Source organism: Symphodus melops (genome assembly GCF_947650265.1).
Source record: "Symphodus melops genome assembly, chromosome: 7".
In the NCBI taxonomy this organism is placed as follows: Eukaryota; Metazoa; Chordata; class Actinopteri; order Labriformes; family Labridae; genus Symphodus; species Symphodus melops.
In genome coordinates this window covers 24,271,059-24,290,641 of record NC_136697.1, presented here as the reverse complement: position 1 = coordinate 24,290,641, position 19,583 = coordinate 24,271,059, and the positions used below count along the sequence as shown (strand labels likewise).

General features: G+C 41.8%; 1 protein-coding gene across 3 annotated transcripts; it reads left to right on the top strand.

Annotated features, from left to right (window-relative positions):
• The first annotated feature begins 231 nt into the window (after positions 1–231).
• On the top strand, positions 232–19,331 carry ltb4r2b (leukotriene B4 receptor 2b). Of its 3 annotated transcripts, none has more exons than XM_079348530.1 (5): positions 232–350; positions 4,057–4,657; positions 5,041–5,241; positions 5,336–5,379; positions 5,510–6,067. In XM_079348530.1, the coding sequence occupies exons 2-5, from the start codon at positions 4,070–4,072 to the stop codon at positions 5,772–5,774; spliced, it is 1,098 nt and encodes a 365-aa protein (XP_079204656.1). In that variant the 5' UTR covers positions 232–350; positions 4,057–4,069; the 3' UTR covers positions 5,775–6,067. The 3 variants fall into 3 exon arrangements, with proteins under 3 accessions (XP_079204656.1, XP_079204655.1, XP_079204657.1); XM_079348529.1 differs by lacking the exon at positions 232–350 and adding an exon at positions 1,195–1,229; XM_079348531.1 differs by lacking the exons at positions 232–350; positions 4,057–4,657; positions 5,041–5,241; positions 5,336–5,379; positions 5,510–6,067 and adding exons at positions 8,090–8,167; positions 17,002–17,602; positions 18,186–18,386; positions 18,481–18,524; positions 18,906–19,331.
• The last annotated feature ends 252 nt before the right edge of the window (positions 19,332–19,583 follow it).

Genomic DNA, 19,583 nt, shown 5'->3' with positions numbered 1-19,583 from the left:
TGTTTGTGACACTGGGACGTTTCCGTCCCGAGAGAATTTGTTTACGTATAACAGCGAGCTTCAAGTATACATTGTTCTACTACAGATAAATCCCATATTGATAATTTATGGAGATTAATATAAACTGCACATAAGACAGAGAGAGGGAGAGTGGTAAGGATGGACACACCTCTCCACCTCCCTCTCTCTGATAGCATGTCGCAGCCTGTGGGACAGGATGTGATTCAGCTTATTATGGACTGAGCTAACAGACACTGTCACACAAGGGAAACACTGCCAGAGCTGGACAGAGCAGCAGACGGATCAATCAATCTGAAAGACAACACAGAGAAGCATCAAGTCCTGGAAAGGTCAGTCCCTCTGTAATATAAACTCTACAACTGTCATCACTTTGATTTTGTACTTCTTTCCTTCAACATCTCTGTCCTGTTTTACAAAGGTCTGTCTTTATACTCTTCTTTCCTTCATCTTGTTATAATAATTTACATTTCGTGACTTGATTATTTACACGTAGCAGATATATTACAAACTATGAGTCATCATTTCAAACGTTTGGACTTCTAGTTAATCCAATATAGTGAAACAGAGTTACTGGCAGGGTCTTGTGGTTTGCAGCGTTTTGGGGATTTTCTGTTGTTTTTCTTCTGAACATATCTCAGGTTTTGTTTTGTGAATTTTGCAGCCAAATTATTGGTCCAAATTTTTTTTTTAAAAAGATCTTTGCTTGTTCCCCACCCCCTTTTCTTGTTTCTCCTGCACATGCTTTTACAAACCACTTGACTTAATCTCTGAATTGACTTTATTCAGTACAAAAATAAATTTGACAACCATTACCAATAAAACAACTCAGAAATTGCTTTTTTATCTTTGCTAAATTTGTCAAAAATGTCGATTCCACATGTTTTAAAATATTATTATCTCAGTTATTTTAATGGTCAATAGCAACGCTTAAAAAACTAAAGATCTTCATTTTTAAAACAAAATGTTTTAGGAGAGAGAGAACACTGTTGTAATTGCACAAATACTGTGGCAATGTTTTGGTGGTAAGACATCATCAACACAACACAATGTGAAGCAGGTGGCTAAAACAAGGAATGACCAAATATTAGTTGCCTCTGACTTTTATCATTTTGCTCTGGTATCAAATCAACGATCAATATTTCATTACACATATTAGAATTGTATTAAAATGTACACATCTTGCATTGTCACAACCCTTCACCTGACAGGTCGTATTGTTGTCCATGTTTTACAACAGCTTCAAGATCCTTCATTTGTTTTTGTTTTTTTTTACACATTTTGTAAGAAGCTGTTATTTCTGAGAAGTTGTGACTCCACTTGACATCACTCCTGCGTTGCTTGGACTCTTCTTTCTGTTGCATTCTTTAACCAGTGATGTATGTCTGACTTTGATTGTTTACTCGTACACTCTCGAGTAAATCCACCAGGGGAAAATAAACAGTTTGTTTTAGCGGGACCAGAGAAAGAAACTAGGACTAAATCCGGAAGTAAGGACTTCAAGTCTTATTCTCACATGGGGAAATGGAGATTACCTTCCCACCACATCACGTGAATTTCATTTTTAAATTCAGCATGTTTAAATCAGAGTTGGTCTTAAAGGTCATCCCTCTTGGAGCTTTCCCCTGCAGGCTACTTTTCTCCACGTGAACGGACAGGGAGGTAGAATCTAAAGATGAGTAAAAGGGGATGGTAGTAAGGACAAACAAAAAAAAAGAAAATCGAAATGAATCAAAGTCTGTGTCATAATACTCCTCTCCTCTGACGTAGCGCTGCTAGCCTTTGGCATGTTTTAGCATGCTGTTGGCAACAGTGTCTAAAGTGAATATTTTAGGTGATGCGTGAGGGTAGCAGCCGTAACCTCGCTCTGGAAAAACTCTGTGTGCCATCACTGAACAATATTTTGTAATGTTTATCTTCAGTTGCTTGGGCACTGTTTTCTCCAGACCATAGGTTTTGTCAGTGTGCCCAGAAATCCAACAATCACTTTTACTATAATGTGAATGAGGTCGGGACAAAATATCAAAACAGCCACATAATCAACATCCAGACTCGGGATCCATTTGTCAAATCATCGGCGTCAGATATCAGTGAGGTAATAACAGGATAAAGTGCTCCAAGCAGCATTTCCTGCCAATTTGACTCACTGTGTCACTCCTTCACGACTCCTCACTGTGGTGCTTGTGACATGAATGAGGGCAACATGAAAGGAAGAATATTGGCAAAGACGAAGTGAGCAGTGGGATAAAAGAAGAAGAAGGAGATTAAACAGACAGCCGAATCATTTCGGACAGTGGTGAAGAGAAGATGAAGGATAATAAGAAGTTAAACATAAATCAGTCCTGCCCTTTAATCATGTAGAATCATGTACTTTATTAATAATTACCAAACCTCTGCAGACAGATTCTTGCAAACAAGCTGCTTCACCTGTACAGAGCGCGCCGGCAGGCTCTCATAGGTCCCACTGAACTCTCTGACGCGGGCCCTTCGTACACACACATAAGCTGAAATACACAACCTTGGGGCATTTCCTATTCCTACCGAGGATGAATCATCATATCGTGCAACATAGCTATTATCACACAGGATCATCGATCATGGTTTTATCTAGTGATATTGGGCCATATCTAAACATGAGCAGCAAGCTGTGAAATCAGGTTTCAGTTTAACACCATCGTTTGTGAAACCAGAAGGAGGGAGATAAACATTGTGTGACATTTACGATTGATCAGGTTTATTAGTTGTCTACTTTTGCGGAGATCTAATCACTATTGAAACTGAGGTGTTTATCTTGATTTTTTCAAATAGAAAGACAGGTTTGTTTGAAGGGATTGTCTTTGCTCGACTGAGCACCTGTCCTCCGTGTGGACATGCTTGTTTACTCGATTGCTGTATCTCAGTTTCTGCCGAGTCGGCAGTGAAAACCAGGTGTGCACTACATCTTGTAGACGACTCTTCCGTATGTTGAAGAAAGTATGGAGACAAAGGTAATGCATTTCATACAGCACAGTGGTAGTGTCTCAGTCGGTGTAATAAAAACATGTAGCTTAAAGGAGCTGGTATAATTTGAGCAATTTCACACAAGAAGGAGTGATGTTGTAGCGTACTGACAAGAGGCCTTAGGCAAAGTGCCCAAGATAATCCCAGCAGTGCTGATATCCAGTTCAACCTCGAAGCAGAAAATGTGTAGTAAAAATCAACAGGAGATAATATTTTAACTCCAAGAACTCCACACCGCAATTTAACTAAAACTAGACTGTTGCTGTTCAGAAATATTGTAACAGTGTTTGATCAGATCAGTGGGTAAACGTGCTGGACTCATTCCTCCGTCTTCACAGCTCAGTGTGCAGGCTGACGATGTTTTCCACCATGGAGGTTTTGTGACATCATAAAGTCACACAACTTCTTTTATGGTTGTACGTCCCGGGCACAGCAGAACAATGACACGCCTACATTTACAGTGTTTGCAGAGCTGACCAATCGTGCGCTGAACTGAGGGGTTTTGTTGTTACCAGGGTGATTATGTTGTTTGGTTGTTGTTGTTTTTATTGTAAATCATGCATCTCAGAAGTTTCACTGAGTGACACTATAAAACTCAAAGAAGAATAAAATGGCAGACTTGAGATAAGATAAGATAAGATATGGTGGTGTATAAGATGAAGGTCATGTGAACCAAGCAATAAGGAAAATGGTGTTCAAGGTTTTCTTGTACTTGACATTATTCTCACAATAAATTCCCTTTTCAAGGGATCATAAAAAAAAAACGTATTAATCCGATTTAAGACAATGGAGGTACATTGTGCTAGATTGCGATCAGAGCGTATTTAGATCTGTAGTCTCTGGGAATAGAAACAGAAACACTAAAAAACACCCTGTATCCTGTATTCTCCTGTGTTTATGACTGACAATGTTTGAGGGTTGGTTTTGGAAAAGAGGGGTCTGAAACTGGCTCTGGTTAGTTTTTATGTTTATTTTATGTGAGTAAAATAAATCATATAGATCAAGCATACAAATGAAGTGTTTTGTTCTTACCCTCAGGGATCCGCTCAGAATGAACCAGACGTACAGTCCTTCCCTCGTGACCATGCACACAGTCCAAACTACCCCAAGCCCGGAGGATGAAAGTGTGGTCAGCAATGACTTCGCCACCACGTTGGGTGCTCTGATCCTCAGCTTAGTCTTCCTCCTTGGCGTCCCCGGCAATGCCTTCATCGTCTGGAGCATCCTGGCGCGCACACGGCGGCGATCGGTCACCACCCTCTTAATCCTCAACTTGGCCTGTGCTGACGGCTTCCTCATGCTCCTCACCATCTTCTTCATAATCTACCTGGCCAAGCAGACGTGGGTGTTCGGTGACTTCATGTGCAAAGGCGTCTTCTACCTGTGCAACGCCAACATGTACGCCTCCATCTTCCTCATCACACTGATGAGCGTGCACAGAATGATCGCTGTGCTGTTTCCAAGGAAAGCTCCGTCCTTGGTCAGCAAGCAGATCGTGAGGCGGGTTCTCATGGGCATGTGGGCGCTGGTGATGGTGATCTCCATCCCCTCGCTGGTGTTTCGAGATGTGAGAGAGGACAGCGATGACATGAATAAAACACGACTGGTTTGCGCTCCCAATCACACCCTGCCTCGACATGTAAGAAGGCTTTGAACAAAACAACTGTTTTCTTTATCTGGTGTCAATAACCTAAAACATGTTCTCAACTGGTCTAGCCTCAGGACCCATAACCAACTCCTTACTGAGAAAACCCAAATTTCTGATATTTTTCAACCGATCAATTGTTCAATAAAAAACATCTGACAGAATTCAAGAGAAACAAAAGTGTTTAAAAAGCATTTTCTGAAACAAAGAACACATTCAGGACCAACTAAACATTGCTCTGTGACCCATTTTGGGGGTCCTGAAACACCAGTTGGGAACCAATGCCCTAAAGCATCAATGCCATGTCAGCCAATCAAGAGACAGCTGAAGTACACATCTGTTCTGAAAACATCTGTTTTGTCTCCTCCTGTGTGCAGGTGAGGTTTCAGTATGCCTTTGAGACTGTGTCAGGATTTATTCTTCCATATGCAGTCATCATAACGTGCTATGTGCTCATCCTGAGACGCCTAAGACAGACCAAGTTTCAAAGAAAGGTCCGCAGTGAGAAACTCATCCTGGCTATTGTGGTGATGTTTGGCCTTTTCTGGCTGCCATACCACATCATAAACATGACACAGGTGAGTAAAGACATCATTCATGTTATATGTTGTTAAATTAAATACTGATTATGACTTTAGGAATAATGATTTGAGTTTGTTTTGTTTCTCCAAGGTGGCTGCTGAGTGGTACAAGGAGGGTTCAAAGACTAAAGAAGTGTGAGTAAATGGGAGTCACCCATCTGCAAAAACACTTTTTTGCTTTTTTCCCTTCAGTTGATTTAAGAGAATATGAAAGAGAGAACATTACTTTCATTAAATATACATTTTATTTTCTGTTTAACTACAGTTTGGACGATATCTCAAAATCCAGCCGTGCCGTAACCTCAGCTCTGGCCTTCATCAGCAGCTGTGCCAACCCCGTCCTCTACACCTTCGCTGGGAAGTCCTACATCAAGCACAACGGATTTGCTTTCATGGCCCGACTCTTTGAGGGAACGTCAATGGACCAAACAGGAACCAAAAAGATTCGGGGCCAAAGTACAGACATTGTGGAAACGAACAAAAACGAGACCACAAGCACCACACTGACTCCTTCACAAAGTGGAAAATGAGCTTTCAATGTGTTTTACACATAAATATGCACACTACAAATAAACATGTATAAAACTACATGTGGATTTTGCTTAAAGCAACTTATGAGAACTAACAAGAATGTACAGAGGCAGGCCCTCAGAGGTCGCTGTCAAGTGTTTTGTGTAAATTGTTTTTGTAAAGTAAGCTTGACTGAGCGTCAGTGTTGCAGGTACAAAACAATTTATTCCTGTCAACCTGACATGTACATTTGAACTGTAAACATTAGTTTTTTTTATACCTTTTGTGTTTTATGTTTCAGGCTGTCACAGAGGAAAACACTCCCATAAAGAAAACAATTACTTTAAAGTCATCTACTCATGAGAAACTTGAAATAACAGGTCAAACTCTTTACCGTTCATACTATAGGCTGTACAGTTTTTACAATTTTATAAAACATTTCACATCTGGTTTTCCTTTCTTTTTTTTTTTTTTTTTTTACATATCTTTAGTGCTAAACAAGGTCATGGAAGTTCATCAGATATGAAGTCCAACCATGCCTGTTTGTTTTAAACATAGGTCCGACTATTTCCCCTCTTTTGTCCAACTATAATTGGACAAACGTATCTGCTTGGTGAACCTTTTAATTTAGCCAAAGATTTTTTCACAACTCGATGGTTCAGTCCAGACATTTGCAAACATGACCGTCAATTGAGTATGCTTGAAACTAATCCCCACGATCACAGCTTGACAGCTTTGATGTTCAGAGACTTAACATTATATCCAGCTTCAATTCGATCATCCACCTGCTAACGGATAAGTCACCCGAGTTACTGTCGAGATCAAGCCACTGATTGCTATTCAGCATCCCAATTTACAGCCTTTCTGAATGGTTTGCTAATTAAAGTGACAACATGTGACATCCCTAGCCATGAGGTTGTGCTTGGTACTGTCGTTGGTTTGTGTTTCAGGGTTTTGGTGCCATCTGGTGGTTGGAGGTGGCATGCGTGCTGGTTGTTGGGAGGCTCACCTACCTGTTGATTGCAGATCAGCTTCACCTGAGTGGAAGTGTAAACAAGCCAGGCTGCCAAAGCTTTTTGTCTCTCACTCCTCCTGGACAACAAAGACTAACAGCCTTCAGTTCTTGATTATGGTGATGTAATTCAAACCTAGACATTATAAGATCAACACATTAATAACATTGGGACAATTCAAAATTTTAATTTTAATTTCTGATTTGATGTGAGTGTGTGTGTATGTATGTCGCCTTTTTTTGCACTTCCTGTTTTATTTCTTCTTTTTGCTGTTGCTTGTTTTATCTGTATCTTGAACTGTACCTACGCACCATTGCAAATGTGGGTTCTCCCTCAATGTGTTTTCTGAGGACTCAAATAAATAAATGATGATGATGATGAAATGATTATGTGCAAATGTCATTATGATAATGGAGGTAAACAGAGCCAAGCTTGGTTATAACTTGGACGTGAGACTCCTTGCGAATACCAGGTGCTGTCACCTTTCTATGTTTCCCTTTCTCTCTCACTGTGCAAGCCCCACACAGCTACAGCTGATCGTTCAACTCAAGGTTTATACTGCTTTAAAAGAAGTTTTTCTATAAAGCTTGCCTGCCTGGTAAAAAAAGGAAACTGATTGTTGGTGAATCTATGATCGAGCTTGAGCTTTGGGCTTTTCCAGATTTTCCACTTCTTCCAATCATTCCTGTCACTGTCAGAGACTTGTATGAACTGGTGAGTGTGTGTTTTTTTATTGCTGTATGTGTGTGTGTGTGATTTGCGTGCGTGTTTGTGCTTGTGTGCTCAGTATCAACGACAAAGGAGCAAGATTAGTTTATTATTTTCTGTCGTGCACAATCCCCTTTTACATTAAGGATCAGCTTTAACCTTTGCAGCTAATTTCCAGCTGTAGTCCCTGGCCAGTTGTGAATTGGTAAACTGACGTGCATAATTAAAGGTTAAAATATAATAAATTACATTTGTAAGCTTGTGCAAGAATTTGAATCACATATACTCCTCTCTTCCATCAGATTTCAAAACCGTTTTTTTCTGTGAGAAAAAATTGCCAAACTTAATGACACAAACATACTTTTTGTTTGTTTCACTGGGATGTTTCCGCCCCGAGAGGATTCCTGTTTGTTTACGTAACAGCGAGCTTTAAGTTTACATCATTCTATTACAAATAAATCCCATATTAATCATTTGTGGAGATAAATATAAACTGCACATAAGGATGGACACACCTCTCCACCTCCCTCTCTCTGATAGCATGTCGCAGCCTGTGGGACAGGATGTTATTCAGCTTATTACTGAGTTAACAGACACTGTCACACAAGGGAAACACTGCCAGAGCTGGACAGAGCAGCAGACGGATCAATCAATCTGAAAGACAACACAGAGAAGCATCAAGTCCTGGAAAGGTCAGTCCCTCTGTAATATAAACTCTACAACTGTCATCACTTTGATTTTGTACTTCTTTCCTTCAACATCTCTGTCCTGTTTTACAAAGGTCTGTCTTTATACTCTTCTTTCCTTCATCTTGTTATAATAATTTACATTTCGTGACTTGATTATTTACACGTAGCAGATATATTACAAACTATGAGTCATCATTTCAAACGTTTGGACTTCTAGTTAATCCAATATAGGGAAACAGAGTTACTGGCAGGGTCTTGTGGTTTTCTGTTTTTCTTCCTCTTTTCCCCGTTTCTCCTGCACATGCTTTTACAAACCACTTGACTTGTTCTCTGAATTAACTTTATTCAGTACAAAATTAAACTTCTGTTGTGTATCCATTGCCGATAAGACAACTCATTAATTGCTTTTTTTTGTGTTTATCTTTTCTAAATTTGTCAAAAATGCCGATACCAAATTTTAAAATGACACTTTCTCAGTTATTTTAATGGTCAATAGCAACGTTTAAAAAATTAAAGATCTTCATTCATATCTAAAACAAAATGTTTCAGGAGAGAGAGAGAACACTGCTGTAATTGCACAAATACATTGGCACTGTTTTAGTAGTAAGACATTGCCAACACAACACAGTGTGAAGAGGGTGGCTAAAACAAGATGTGTATGTCTCTGTGGATAAAAGAGTCTGCTAGATGAATTGTAGAAATCATTCAACAAAAACAAACAGCAAAATAAAGACAAGGCAACAAAAAGGAGACAATACTGATAACATAACCGCATGCAGCCAACGGAATAAAATGCAATGAAAAAGCAATGCTATCTATAAGCCATCCAGCTACAGGCAATAGGACATGACTAAATGCATGTTCAAACAAAAGTTGTGTGTTTTGTTAGATGTTATTTGTCTTAGAATATATTGTTGCATATTAATGCAAAATCTCAGGGTACAATTTTTGGGTCTATTATATTGAAGGCAGGGTAATGTTGATCAGAGGGTAAATGCTCATCAGACTAAAGCCATTGGGTCTGCAATTGATCATCTCTGCATCTGGTTTTGCCGTCTGCAAACTTTTCTATTGTATATTTGGTTGATTTCTACATTTGTCTGTGTACCATTTAAAGTACAATATACAGTTTTGTAGTCTATTTGTTTGGTTATGTTGTCTTGATTTTTTTAAATTACTGCTTGACTATGTTTTTGGCTTTTTTTCTCTTAGTGTCTTGTGGTTAAGTGTTTAATTTGTATGTTCACTTGCATTGTAAAGTAGTGCAACATACTTGTTTAGCATGAAGGAAAACTATTTATAGTGGAATCTGTAGATTCATGCTGAACATGTCTTGCAACATTCAAATGATACTTCTCTTGGGAAATTCAAAGTGGTTCTCAATCGATCATCATGAGTGCAATCTGATGACCAGCACTTACTGGTCTGTCAGCTCACAGTTAAGATCGGCTCATTTTCCACAAATAATCCACACTTTTTCCTCAAATGTAAACATCAAATAAAGGTTCAGCTTGCAGTACTCTTGTCTTTTATTTTCAACCCACTCTACAGAAAATCTGCATGATCATGTACAGATGTACTGTCTTGTTACCTTTTTTCCCCTAGAAATCTTCTCCTGTGCTGCTTTACATATCAGCCTTTTTTTCATTAGCATGTTTGAAAGAAACAACCCGCACACTTAGTGCTCAGATCACTGGGTGTGGTGGGAACTATGCAGTTCCTATTAAGAGCTGCACCTATGGATGGCATCCATCCAGTGTTTTTATTGAATTGGGTCCCTTGTCAATGTTGTCAGGAAACTGCCAGTAAGTTAACGACACAGGTTGAACAGGGTTTTTTTTTTGGTTAGCCTGCATGGCAACAGATTTTCAAGTCTGGATAAGCATTGGTGCTATTTATGTGCATACTATAGTTCCTCTCTGCGCCCACAGGGAGAAAAAAAGAGGACATTTTAGATTCTAAAAAAAAATATGTCCAGTTGTTGTACAATTGGTGTGAATTCCTAACTATATAACATAATTTCTTTGAGAGTTGTTGTGTTGTCTGTATTTGGTTGTGTTGTCTTGATTTGGTTGTGTTGTCTTGATTTGGTTGTGTTGTCTTGATTTGGTTGTGTTGTCTGTATTTGGTTGTGTTGTCTTGATTTGGTTGTGTTGTCTTGATTTGGTTGTGTTGTCTTGATTTGGTTGTGTTGTCTTGATATGGTTGTGTTGTCTGTATTTGGTTGTGTTGTCTTGATTTGGTTGTGTTGTCTTGATTTGGTTGTGTTGTCTTGATTTGGTTGTGTTGTCTTGATATGGTTGTGTTGTCTTGATTTGGTTGTGTTGTCTTGATTTGGTTGTGTTGTCTTGATTTGGTTGTGTTGTCTTGATTTGATTGTGTTGTCTTGATTTGGTTGTGTTGTCTTGATTTGGTTGTGTTGTCTTGATTTGGTTGTTTTGTCTTGATTTGGTTGTGTTGTCTTGATTTGGTTGTGTTGTCTTGATTTGGTTGTGTTGTCTTGATTTGATTGTGTTGTCTTGATATGGTTGTTTTGTCTTGATTTGGTTGTGTTGTCTTGATATGGTTGTGTTGTCTTGATATGGTTGTGTTGTCTGTATTTGGTTGTGTTGTCTTGATTTGGTTGTTTTGTCTTGATTTGGTTGTGTTGTCTTGATTTGGTTGTTTTGTCTTGATTTGGTTGTTTTGTCTTGATTTGGTTGTTTTGTCTTGATTTGGTTGTTTTGTCTTGATTTGATTGTTTTGTCTTGATTTGGTTGTGATGTCTTGATTTGATTGTGTTGTCTTGATTTGATTGTGTTGTCTTGATTTGGTTGTGTTGTCTTGATTTGGTTGTTTTGTCTTGATTTGGTTGTTTTGTCTTGATTTGATTGTTTTGTCTTGATTTGGTTGTTTTGTCTTGATTTGGTTGTTTTGTCTTGATTTGGTTGTTTTGTCTTGATTTGGTTGTGTTGTCTTTATTGGTGGTTATTTTCTACAGCAATTGCTTTCTTGAGGACCAGTGAAGATTTTTTTAGTTGGTTATGAAGCTCCCTTAAACTTATACTGATATATTTAAATGGTATACAAAAGAAAAAAATGGGCTCTCCCCAGTCACTACCACTGTTCCTCAGGGCTCTGTCTTGGGTCCTCTCCTTTTTATCATCTCCCTCCTACCCCTCTGTCCGTTTTCACGAAATTTGGTATTTACTTTCGCTGCTACACAGATGACACTCAGCTCTATCTGTCTTCCAAGCTCTCCCACCTTCATCCCTCTCAGACTGTCTCCTTGAAGTTAAATCCTATGCTTTTCTCAAAACTTTCTCAAACTCAACAGCAACAAAACCAAAGTTCTTCTGGTAGAAACCAAATATTATACCAAAATCTTTGTAATAACTATCGAAAACTCCACAGTCCATCCGTCCCCCAAGTAAATAGCCTGGGTGTCATCCACAATAGCACTCTCTACTTTGAAGCACACGTCACTCGGTCAGCATATTTCCACCTGCGCAACATCAACCGTCTTCGTCCATCTCTCACACCCAACAGCACCGCCAATCTTTACAATACCCTGGTCATCTCCCATTCAGACTTTTGCAATTCTCTCCTCTCCGGTCTAACTCTCAAGCTACTCCATGAACTTCAACTGGTCCAAAAGTCAGCTGCCTGGATCCTCTCCAGAACCCCCTCCATAGACCACGTCACTCCAGTCCTTCAACAACTCCAACAACTCAAATACCGCATTGATTTTAAAATTGTCCTTCTCACCTTCAAGGCTCTCCATAATCTCGCACCTCTGTAAATGTATTATTATTTTATATTTTTTCAATATAGTTATTGTTATTCCTTACTGCTGCGGCTTGGTGTCATTTTCTACAGCCAAGATTCAGAGTAAGGGATACATGTGGCTGTTTCAACTTGGCAGAAGGAGATTTTTTATCAGTAAACACAACTTACACAAGTACAGGCCAAGATCAGCGAAGATATAAGAGGTTAAACTTTACCTACATGGGATGTTAAGTGTGACACGAAAGTTTTAAGTTTCACAGTGACCAGTCTCCCAGGTTTGTAGAAATGTTGTCTTACATTTAGTCAACCATCTGTTTCATAAACTAGATATGTTCAAGTTATGAAAAAATATGGTTGTGCTTCGTTTTACCTTGGATAGCGGTATCGCAACTTTTAGGGTATCAAGTTCCTCTACTATAAGTGCTGGGGATAATCCTAGCAGTGCTGATATCCAGTTCAACATCAAGTGAGGCATTGTTTTTGTTAAAAAGGCCCTACTGAGTTGGACTGTTCCGTTTCCCCCCCATGACTTGGTTTAGCCCATTTCTCCGTGAACACCGACAGTGGTTCGTTCCATTAGAGAATAGACGCTCATTACAGATGCTGGGAGTTCGTTGGTGTGCCTTAATATCCTGTGTGCGTCCATTTGATTGTAAGTACATGGAGAATGTGTAATTGTAGAGTATTCTATGTCATATTATGTCTTGGTGTCGTATGATAATGTTCAGGTTAAGTTAAGAGTCAAGATATGGAGTTTGCTAAGTTGCTAAGCAGTTAGCTTGAACATGCTATCTTAAACTCAATAAAGACACGTGTTTGCAGGCAGCTATAACAGCTTCAGCTGATCACGAAGCGCCACCTTGTGGCCGTAATGCGTACCTGCACTTGTTTTAATGTGGAGTTGATTGCAGTTCAATGCAGCATTGTAATTTCATTTCATGTTTTGTTATTGCAGAAACCACACACACGCACGCGCACACACACACAGTGAATGTCAACATAATTAGAAGAATTCCAACAATAAAGAAGATTTAACAAAGAAGACTTGAGTGATTTAACCGTCACACAGTGGTGGATTGACAATAAGGAATCAAAGTTAATAATAGAAGGACAACGTCATCCAACTATTTTTCATGGTGCAGAAACCCGGGAGTCAACTCATCACTGATTAAGATGCATCGAACACCAGCATATTCAACCAGCTCGCGAGTCAGGAGGACCACAGCCCTCCCTGCATATCTGGAAAATTACGAACTCTCTCATCTCCAGAGAAGATCCAAGCCTCCCCCTGAACCATTACTCCGTGATAGGCAGGATAGTGACTCAGAAGAGGAGTTAGTTGGAGCCGAGGGTGGCCAGCGCCCATCGTCCCCCATTAGCCAAGCTAGTCTGTCTGAGCTTTTGGTAACAGATAAATGGCCTCTCAAAGAGACTGTGTCATCCAAAGAACCTCCAAAGCAAACTGCAGAAATGGAAGTGCTTCTAGTGAAATTAGACCAAATGAAGCACGAGAACAAGTCTTTGCTGCATGAGCGCAAGACCACCGCGTTACAGTTGGATCAACTTAACCGCCAAAGCCATCTTGAAACGCTGCATCTTCGCCAGCAGGTGGAAAAGTTAAATGAGGTTGTCCAGAATCTCCAGATAACACAACCACCAGCTAGAGCAGAGCCACACCAGGTCAAACAGGAGACAGACTGGAGTAGGAGAGACACATCTACACCCTCCCGTTGGATGTCGAATTGAAGCCGAATAAGAAGTCAGCAGGAATCATCTGAGAGCGATGAGGAAGAATACTGGAGAAGGAAGGCACAAAGTAGGGAGAAGAAAAGTCGCCACAGATTAGAGGCAACCCATAAGACGCGTCACTCCCAGTCCTGGTCATCGGAATCCGACAGTGGAAGGGAGCAGTCTTACAGAGGCCCTAAGCCAACCATCCCCAATATATATAGTACCTATCCCCACTCTCCTGGATCTGGCAGATTGGCTAGAATTCGAGCTCCAAGTGCAGGAGGACAACAGCAGATATGGCAGCAGTGCTCGTGGGGAAAAGGAGAGCAAGCATCACGGGTAGAAGTATTCCAAACCTCGGAAGGAGGCAGCGGCTGTTCTCCATAGCACGGAGGCAACAACATCCAATGCAGACAAAGGAGCAGTGGCTTCATACGACAACACCAAGAAGTACTGTCCTTACTGCGACAATGAGAAGCACTCACTTAACAACTGTGAAAACTTCAAGTTACTCAACCCCTCTCAAAAGCAGACCTGGATAAAGAACAATGGTCTTTGCTGGCGTTGTGGTAGGAATCATCGGTCTGCGGAGTGTGACTTGAAGATGAGGTGCAAGATCTGCAACAGCCGACACCTCCTTGCGCTACACGAAGAAACGAACGGTCCAAGCAGACTGTCTCAAAGGGTGTCAAGGATTTGAACCAGCCAAAGTCAGAGCCTACCAAAACTAACGCAGAGGAAGTGCTGTATATTGGTAGGCCTCTTGAAGGGCGCAAAGTGCTACTCAAGCTGAGTAAAACTGTCCTGCGGAATAATAACCGAGCCATTGAAGGTTACGCCATCTTGGATGATGGCTCGGAACGGACTATCCTGCTTCATTCGGCAGCACAGCAGCTAGGGCTTGAAGGCCCACCTGAAGACCTCCACCTCAGAACGGTGAGGCAAGAGCTCCAGACAGTCCATGGCGCTGTTGTGTCATTCACAATCTCAGCAGTAGCAGAGCCCCAGCGATCATTTCACATCAAGAATGCCTTCACTGCTAAGCGCCTAGGCCTGGCTGAACATACGTATCCAATCCAGTCTCTTCAGGCAAGATATCACCACCTCCAAGGCCTGCCCCTTCAGCCGTTTCAAGGCGTGCACCCGGTGCTGCTAATTGGCTCTGACCATCCACACCTCATAACACCTGTAGAGCCAGTGCGCCTGGGACCACCTGGAGGGCCCGCAGCTGTGAAAACTCGTCTGGGGTGGACGCTTCAGGGTCCGGCGCACGGAATGAAGCACTACCTTTCCGAACAACAGTGCCTCTTCACGGCCACGACTGGTGCACCATCAGACCTCTACAGCCATGTCGAAAAGTTGTGGCAGATGGACACCCTACCGTGGCGTGACAAGAAGCAGAGCATCTGCTCCCGCCAAGATACAGAGGCTATCTCTATCCTTGAGAGCCAAACAACAAGGGTGGACATAGATGGGGTGCTCCGATATGCAACACCTCTTCTCCGTGTTCAGAGCATGCCTCAGCTTCATGCCCCGAAGGAAGCGGTTCTCCCCCAGCTGCGGAGTATAGAAAGGAGGCTGTCAAGAGAACCGGAAAAGGCAGAGGCATACATTGCCGAAGTTCAGAGACTGGTGAATGCTGGCTACGTCCACAAACTGGACTCAAGAGAGGAGAATACCCCCAACAGTTGGTATATACCTCACCACATGGTTACACACAATGGCAAGAACCGTGTGGTTTTCAATTGCTCCTTTGAGTACAAGGGCCAAAACCTCAACAAGCTACTACTCCCTGGACCAGCACTGGGACCTCCACTTCTAGCAGTGCTATTGCGCTTCCAGGAGCATGCTGTGGCCTTCAGCAGCGATATCCGTGGAATGTTCCACCAAGTACGACTGTTGCCAGAGGACCAGCCCCTCCTCAGATTCTTGTGGCGGGATCTAAAGCGTGAGAAACCACCTGACATCTACCAGTGGAGTGTGCTTCCCTTTGGCACAACATGCTCACCCTGCTGTGCGGTGTTTTCCCTCCAGCAGCACATTATGCTTCACAGTACGGAAGGAGAGGCCATCAGAGACATTGTGCTCCAGTCTTTCTATGTGGATAATTGCCTGAGGAGCGTGACGTCAGAGGGCGAAGCAAAGGTCCTAATTCATGGGCTGCAGGAAACCCTCGCCAGTGGAGGTTTTGAGCTGAGACAGTGGGCTAGCAACCGACCGCCAGTTATCACTGACCTCCCCCCTGACATCCGGTCTGACAGCGTAGAGAAGTGGATTGCTGAAGGCCAAATAGACGTGCATGAGTCTGCCTTGGGACTTCACTGGCATTGTCCATCAGACACCATGGCTTTCAAACACCGCGTCATTGAGCATTCCACTGTCACCATGCGCACCATCTACCAAGTGCTCGCAAGTCAGTATGACCCTCTCAGTTTTATCCTGCCATATACCACCAGGGCTAAGGTTATAGTCCAGCAGCTGTGGAACGTCAAACGGGACTGGGACGATGCTGCTCTACCTGATGACATCCTCAATGCCTGGAACCAGTGGGAGAGCGAACTCCCTACTCTTCAGACCATAAGAATACCAAGGTGTTACAGCAGTCCTGAGTTGGATTCAGCGCAGAGCAGCAGGGAGATACATGTCTTCTGCGACGCCTCCGAAAGAGCTTATGGCTCTGTTGCCTATCTCCGGACGGAAGCAGAGGGAGGTGAGGTCGAAATAGCCTTCCTCAGTGCCCGCTCTCGGGTAGCACCCAAAAAGCAACAATCGATTCCCCGCTTGGAGCTATGTGGAGCCCTATCCGGAGCCCAGCAGTCGAAGGTGCTTAGAGAGGAGTTAACCATCTGCATCAGCAGTGTTACCCACTGGACCGACTCCACTACTGTCTTGGCCTGGCTCCAATCAGACTCTTGTAGATACAAGGTGTTCGTGGGTACACGCGTGGCTGAAATTCAAGATCTGACAGATTGTGAGACATGGAGGTACGTGGATACAGCAAGTAATCCTGCTGATGATATTACGCGAGGAAAATCTCTCACAGAACTCACCACTGACGGAAGATGGTTCAGAGGACCTGCCTTTCTGTGGAAGAGTCCAGACCAGTGGCCTCAGCCACCACAAGACTATTTTTCAGTTTTACTACAACAAGTACACAAGCAGAAAAAACACCCTGTATCCTGTATTCTCCTGTGTTTATGACTGACAATGTTTGAGGGTTGGTTTTGGAAAAGAGGGGTCTGAAACTGGCTCCGGTTAGCTTTTATGTTTATTTTATGTGAGTAAAATAAATCATATAGATCAAGCATACAAATGAAGTGTTCTGTTCTTACCCTCAGGGATCTGCTCAGAATGAACCAGACGTACAGTCCTTCCCTCGTGACCATGCACACAGTCCAAACTGCCCCAAGAGGAAAGGAGGAAAGTTGGGTCAGCAATGACTTCTCCACCACGTTGGGTGCTCTGATCCTCAGCTTAGTCTTCCTCCTTGGCGTCCCCGGCAATGCCTTCACTGTCTGGAGCATCCTGGCGCGCACACGGCGGCGATCGGTCACCACACTCTTAATCCTCAACTTGGCCTGTGCTGACGGCTTCCTCATGGCCCTCACCATCTTCTTCACAATCTACCTGGCCAAGCAGACGTGGGGGTTCGGTTACTTCATGTGCAAAGGCGTCTTCTACCTGTGCAACGCCAACATGTACGCCTCCGTCTTCCTCATCACATTGATGAGCGTGAACAGAATGATCGCTGTGCTGTTTCCAATGAAAGCTCCGTCCTTGGTCAGCAAGCAGATTGTGAGGAGGGTTCTCATGGGCATGTGGGCGCTGGTGATGGTGCTCTCCATCCCCTCGCTGGTGTTTCGAGATGTGAGAGAGGACAGCGATGACAAGAATAAAACAAGATTGGTTTGCGTTCACAATCACACCCTGCCTCGACATGTAAGAAGGCTTTGAACAAAAGATTTGTATCTGGTGTCAATAACCGAAAACTGGGTTTTCAACTGGTCTAGCCTCAGGACCCATAACCAACTTCTTACTGAGAAAACCCAAATTTCTGATATTTATCAACCAATCAGATGAGTTCAATGAAAAACTGACAGAATTCAAGAGAAACAAGCGTTTTTAAAAAGCACTTTAGAATTTCTTTCATGTCAGCCAATCACTTATTTAGTCCATTAGAAAGTACAAAAGACAGCTGAACTTCTGAAGCAGTTGAAGGCCACTTTGCTTAATTTGTTCAGATTAGATTCAGTTTTATTGCACAAATAGGCCTACAAGTACTTTGATAACTGTTTGTTGCTACTTTTGTGCAGACTTAAATAGCTATGAAAACTGTATAAAAAATCCCCCCAATGGTTTGAATAGCAACAGTTTATGGCAGTTGCCATCTTGTTTTTTTTTAAGCAGGCTAAAAAGCCAGGTGTTACTTGGGGGAAAAAAAAGAAAAGCCCACTCAGTTAGATCCAAATGATGAACTTGAGCTGTTTTTATTTACACGTGTTTTGTCTCCTCCTGTGTGCAGGTGAGGTTTCACTATACCTTTCAGACTGTGTCAGGATTTATTCTTCCATATGCAGTCATCATAACGTGCTATGTGCTCATCCTGAGACGCCTAAGACAGACCAAGTTTCAAAGAAAGGTCCGCAGTGAGAAACTCATCCTGGCTATTGTGGTGATGTTTGGCCTTTTCTGGCTGCCGTTCCACATCATAAACATGACACAGGTGAGTAAAGACATAATTCATGTTTTATGTTGTTAAATTAAATACTGATTATGACTTTAGGAATAATGATTTGAGTTTGTTTTGTTTCTCCAAGGTGGCTGCTGTGTGCTATAAGGAGGGTTCAAAGACTAAAGAAATGTGAGTTAATAAAGATTTTCACAGGTTTTTTCCCCCCACAATCAGAAATTGCATTTGACATATTTTATTTGACACCCATTATTGGAGTCACCTATCTGCAAAAGCACTTTATTGCTTTTCCTGCTTCTTTATTTCTGTCATGGATAGATTCCTTGCCCATCAGGAGGTATTGACTGCACCTTTGTGTTAAGTGTTGGACACAGTGTTATCGTGTGGGAGTTTTAAGTCTTCGAGATTTTCTTTTGCCCCCTTGGCTTTATATGTGACGTTCTTCATTCATAGATTTTCCCCTCAGTTGATTTAAGAAAATATGAACATAAGCTCTTAAGGATGCTACATTACTTTAATTAAATATACATTTTATTTTCTGTTTAACTACAGTTTGAACAAAATCGCCAATTCCAGCCGTGCGGTAACCACAGCTCTGGCCTTCATCAGCAGCTGTGCCAACCCCGTCCTCTACACCTTCGCTGCAAAGTCTTACATGAAGCAGAGCGGATTTTCCTTCATGGCCCGACTCTTTGAGGGAACGGCAGTGGACCAAACAGGAGCCAAGAAGATTTGGGGCCGAAGTACAGACATTGTAGGAAAGCGCAAAAATGAACCCACAAGCAAACTAACTCCTTTACAAAATGAAAAATGAGCTTCCAATGTGTTTCACACTAATATCCACACAATGTGTAAAACGTGTGGATTTTGATTCAAGCTACTTATTGGAACTGTCAAAACTGTGAACAGACCCTCAGAAGTTGCCGTCAGTGTTTTATTGGTTTTTTTAAAGTAAGTTTAACGGTGCATCAGTGCTGCAGGTGCAAAACATTTTATTTCCGTCAACATGACATGTACATTTGAACTTTTTTAGTATCTGGTTTTGTTTCAGGAAAACACTCAAATTGAACCGTTCTACATCTACCCCTAATTTAAAAAAAATTGAAATTAAAGGTCCAACTCCTTAGATTTCATAAAATAAGTTGAGCATTTTTTACAATCGTATAAATCATTTTACAGCAATAATGGTTTTCACCTAATTTTTATGCATTTACACATCGTTGGTGCTAA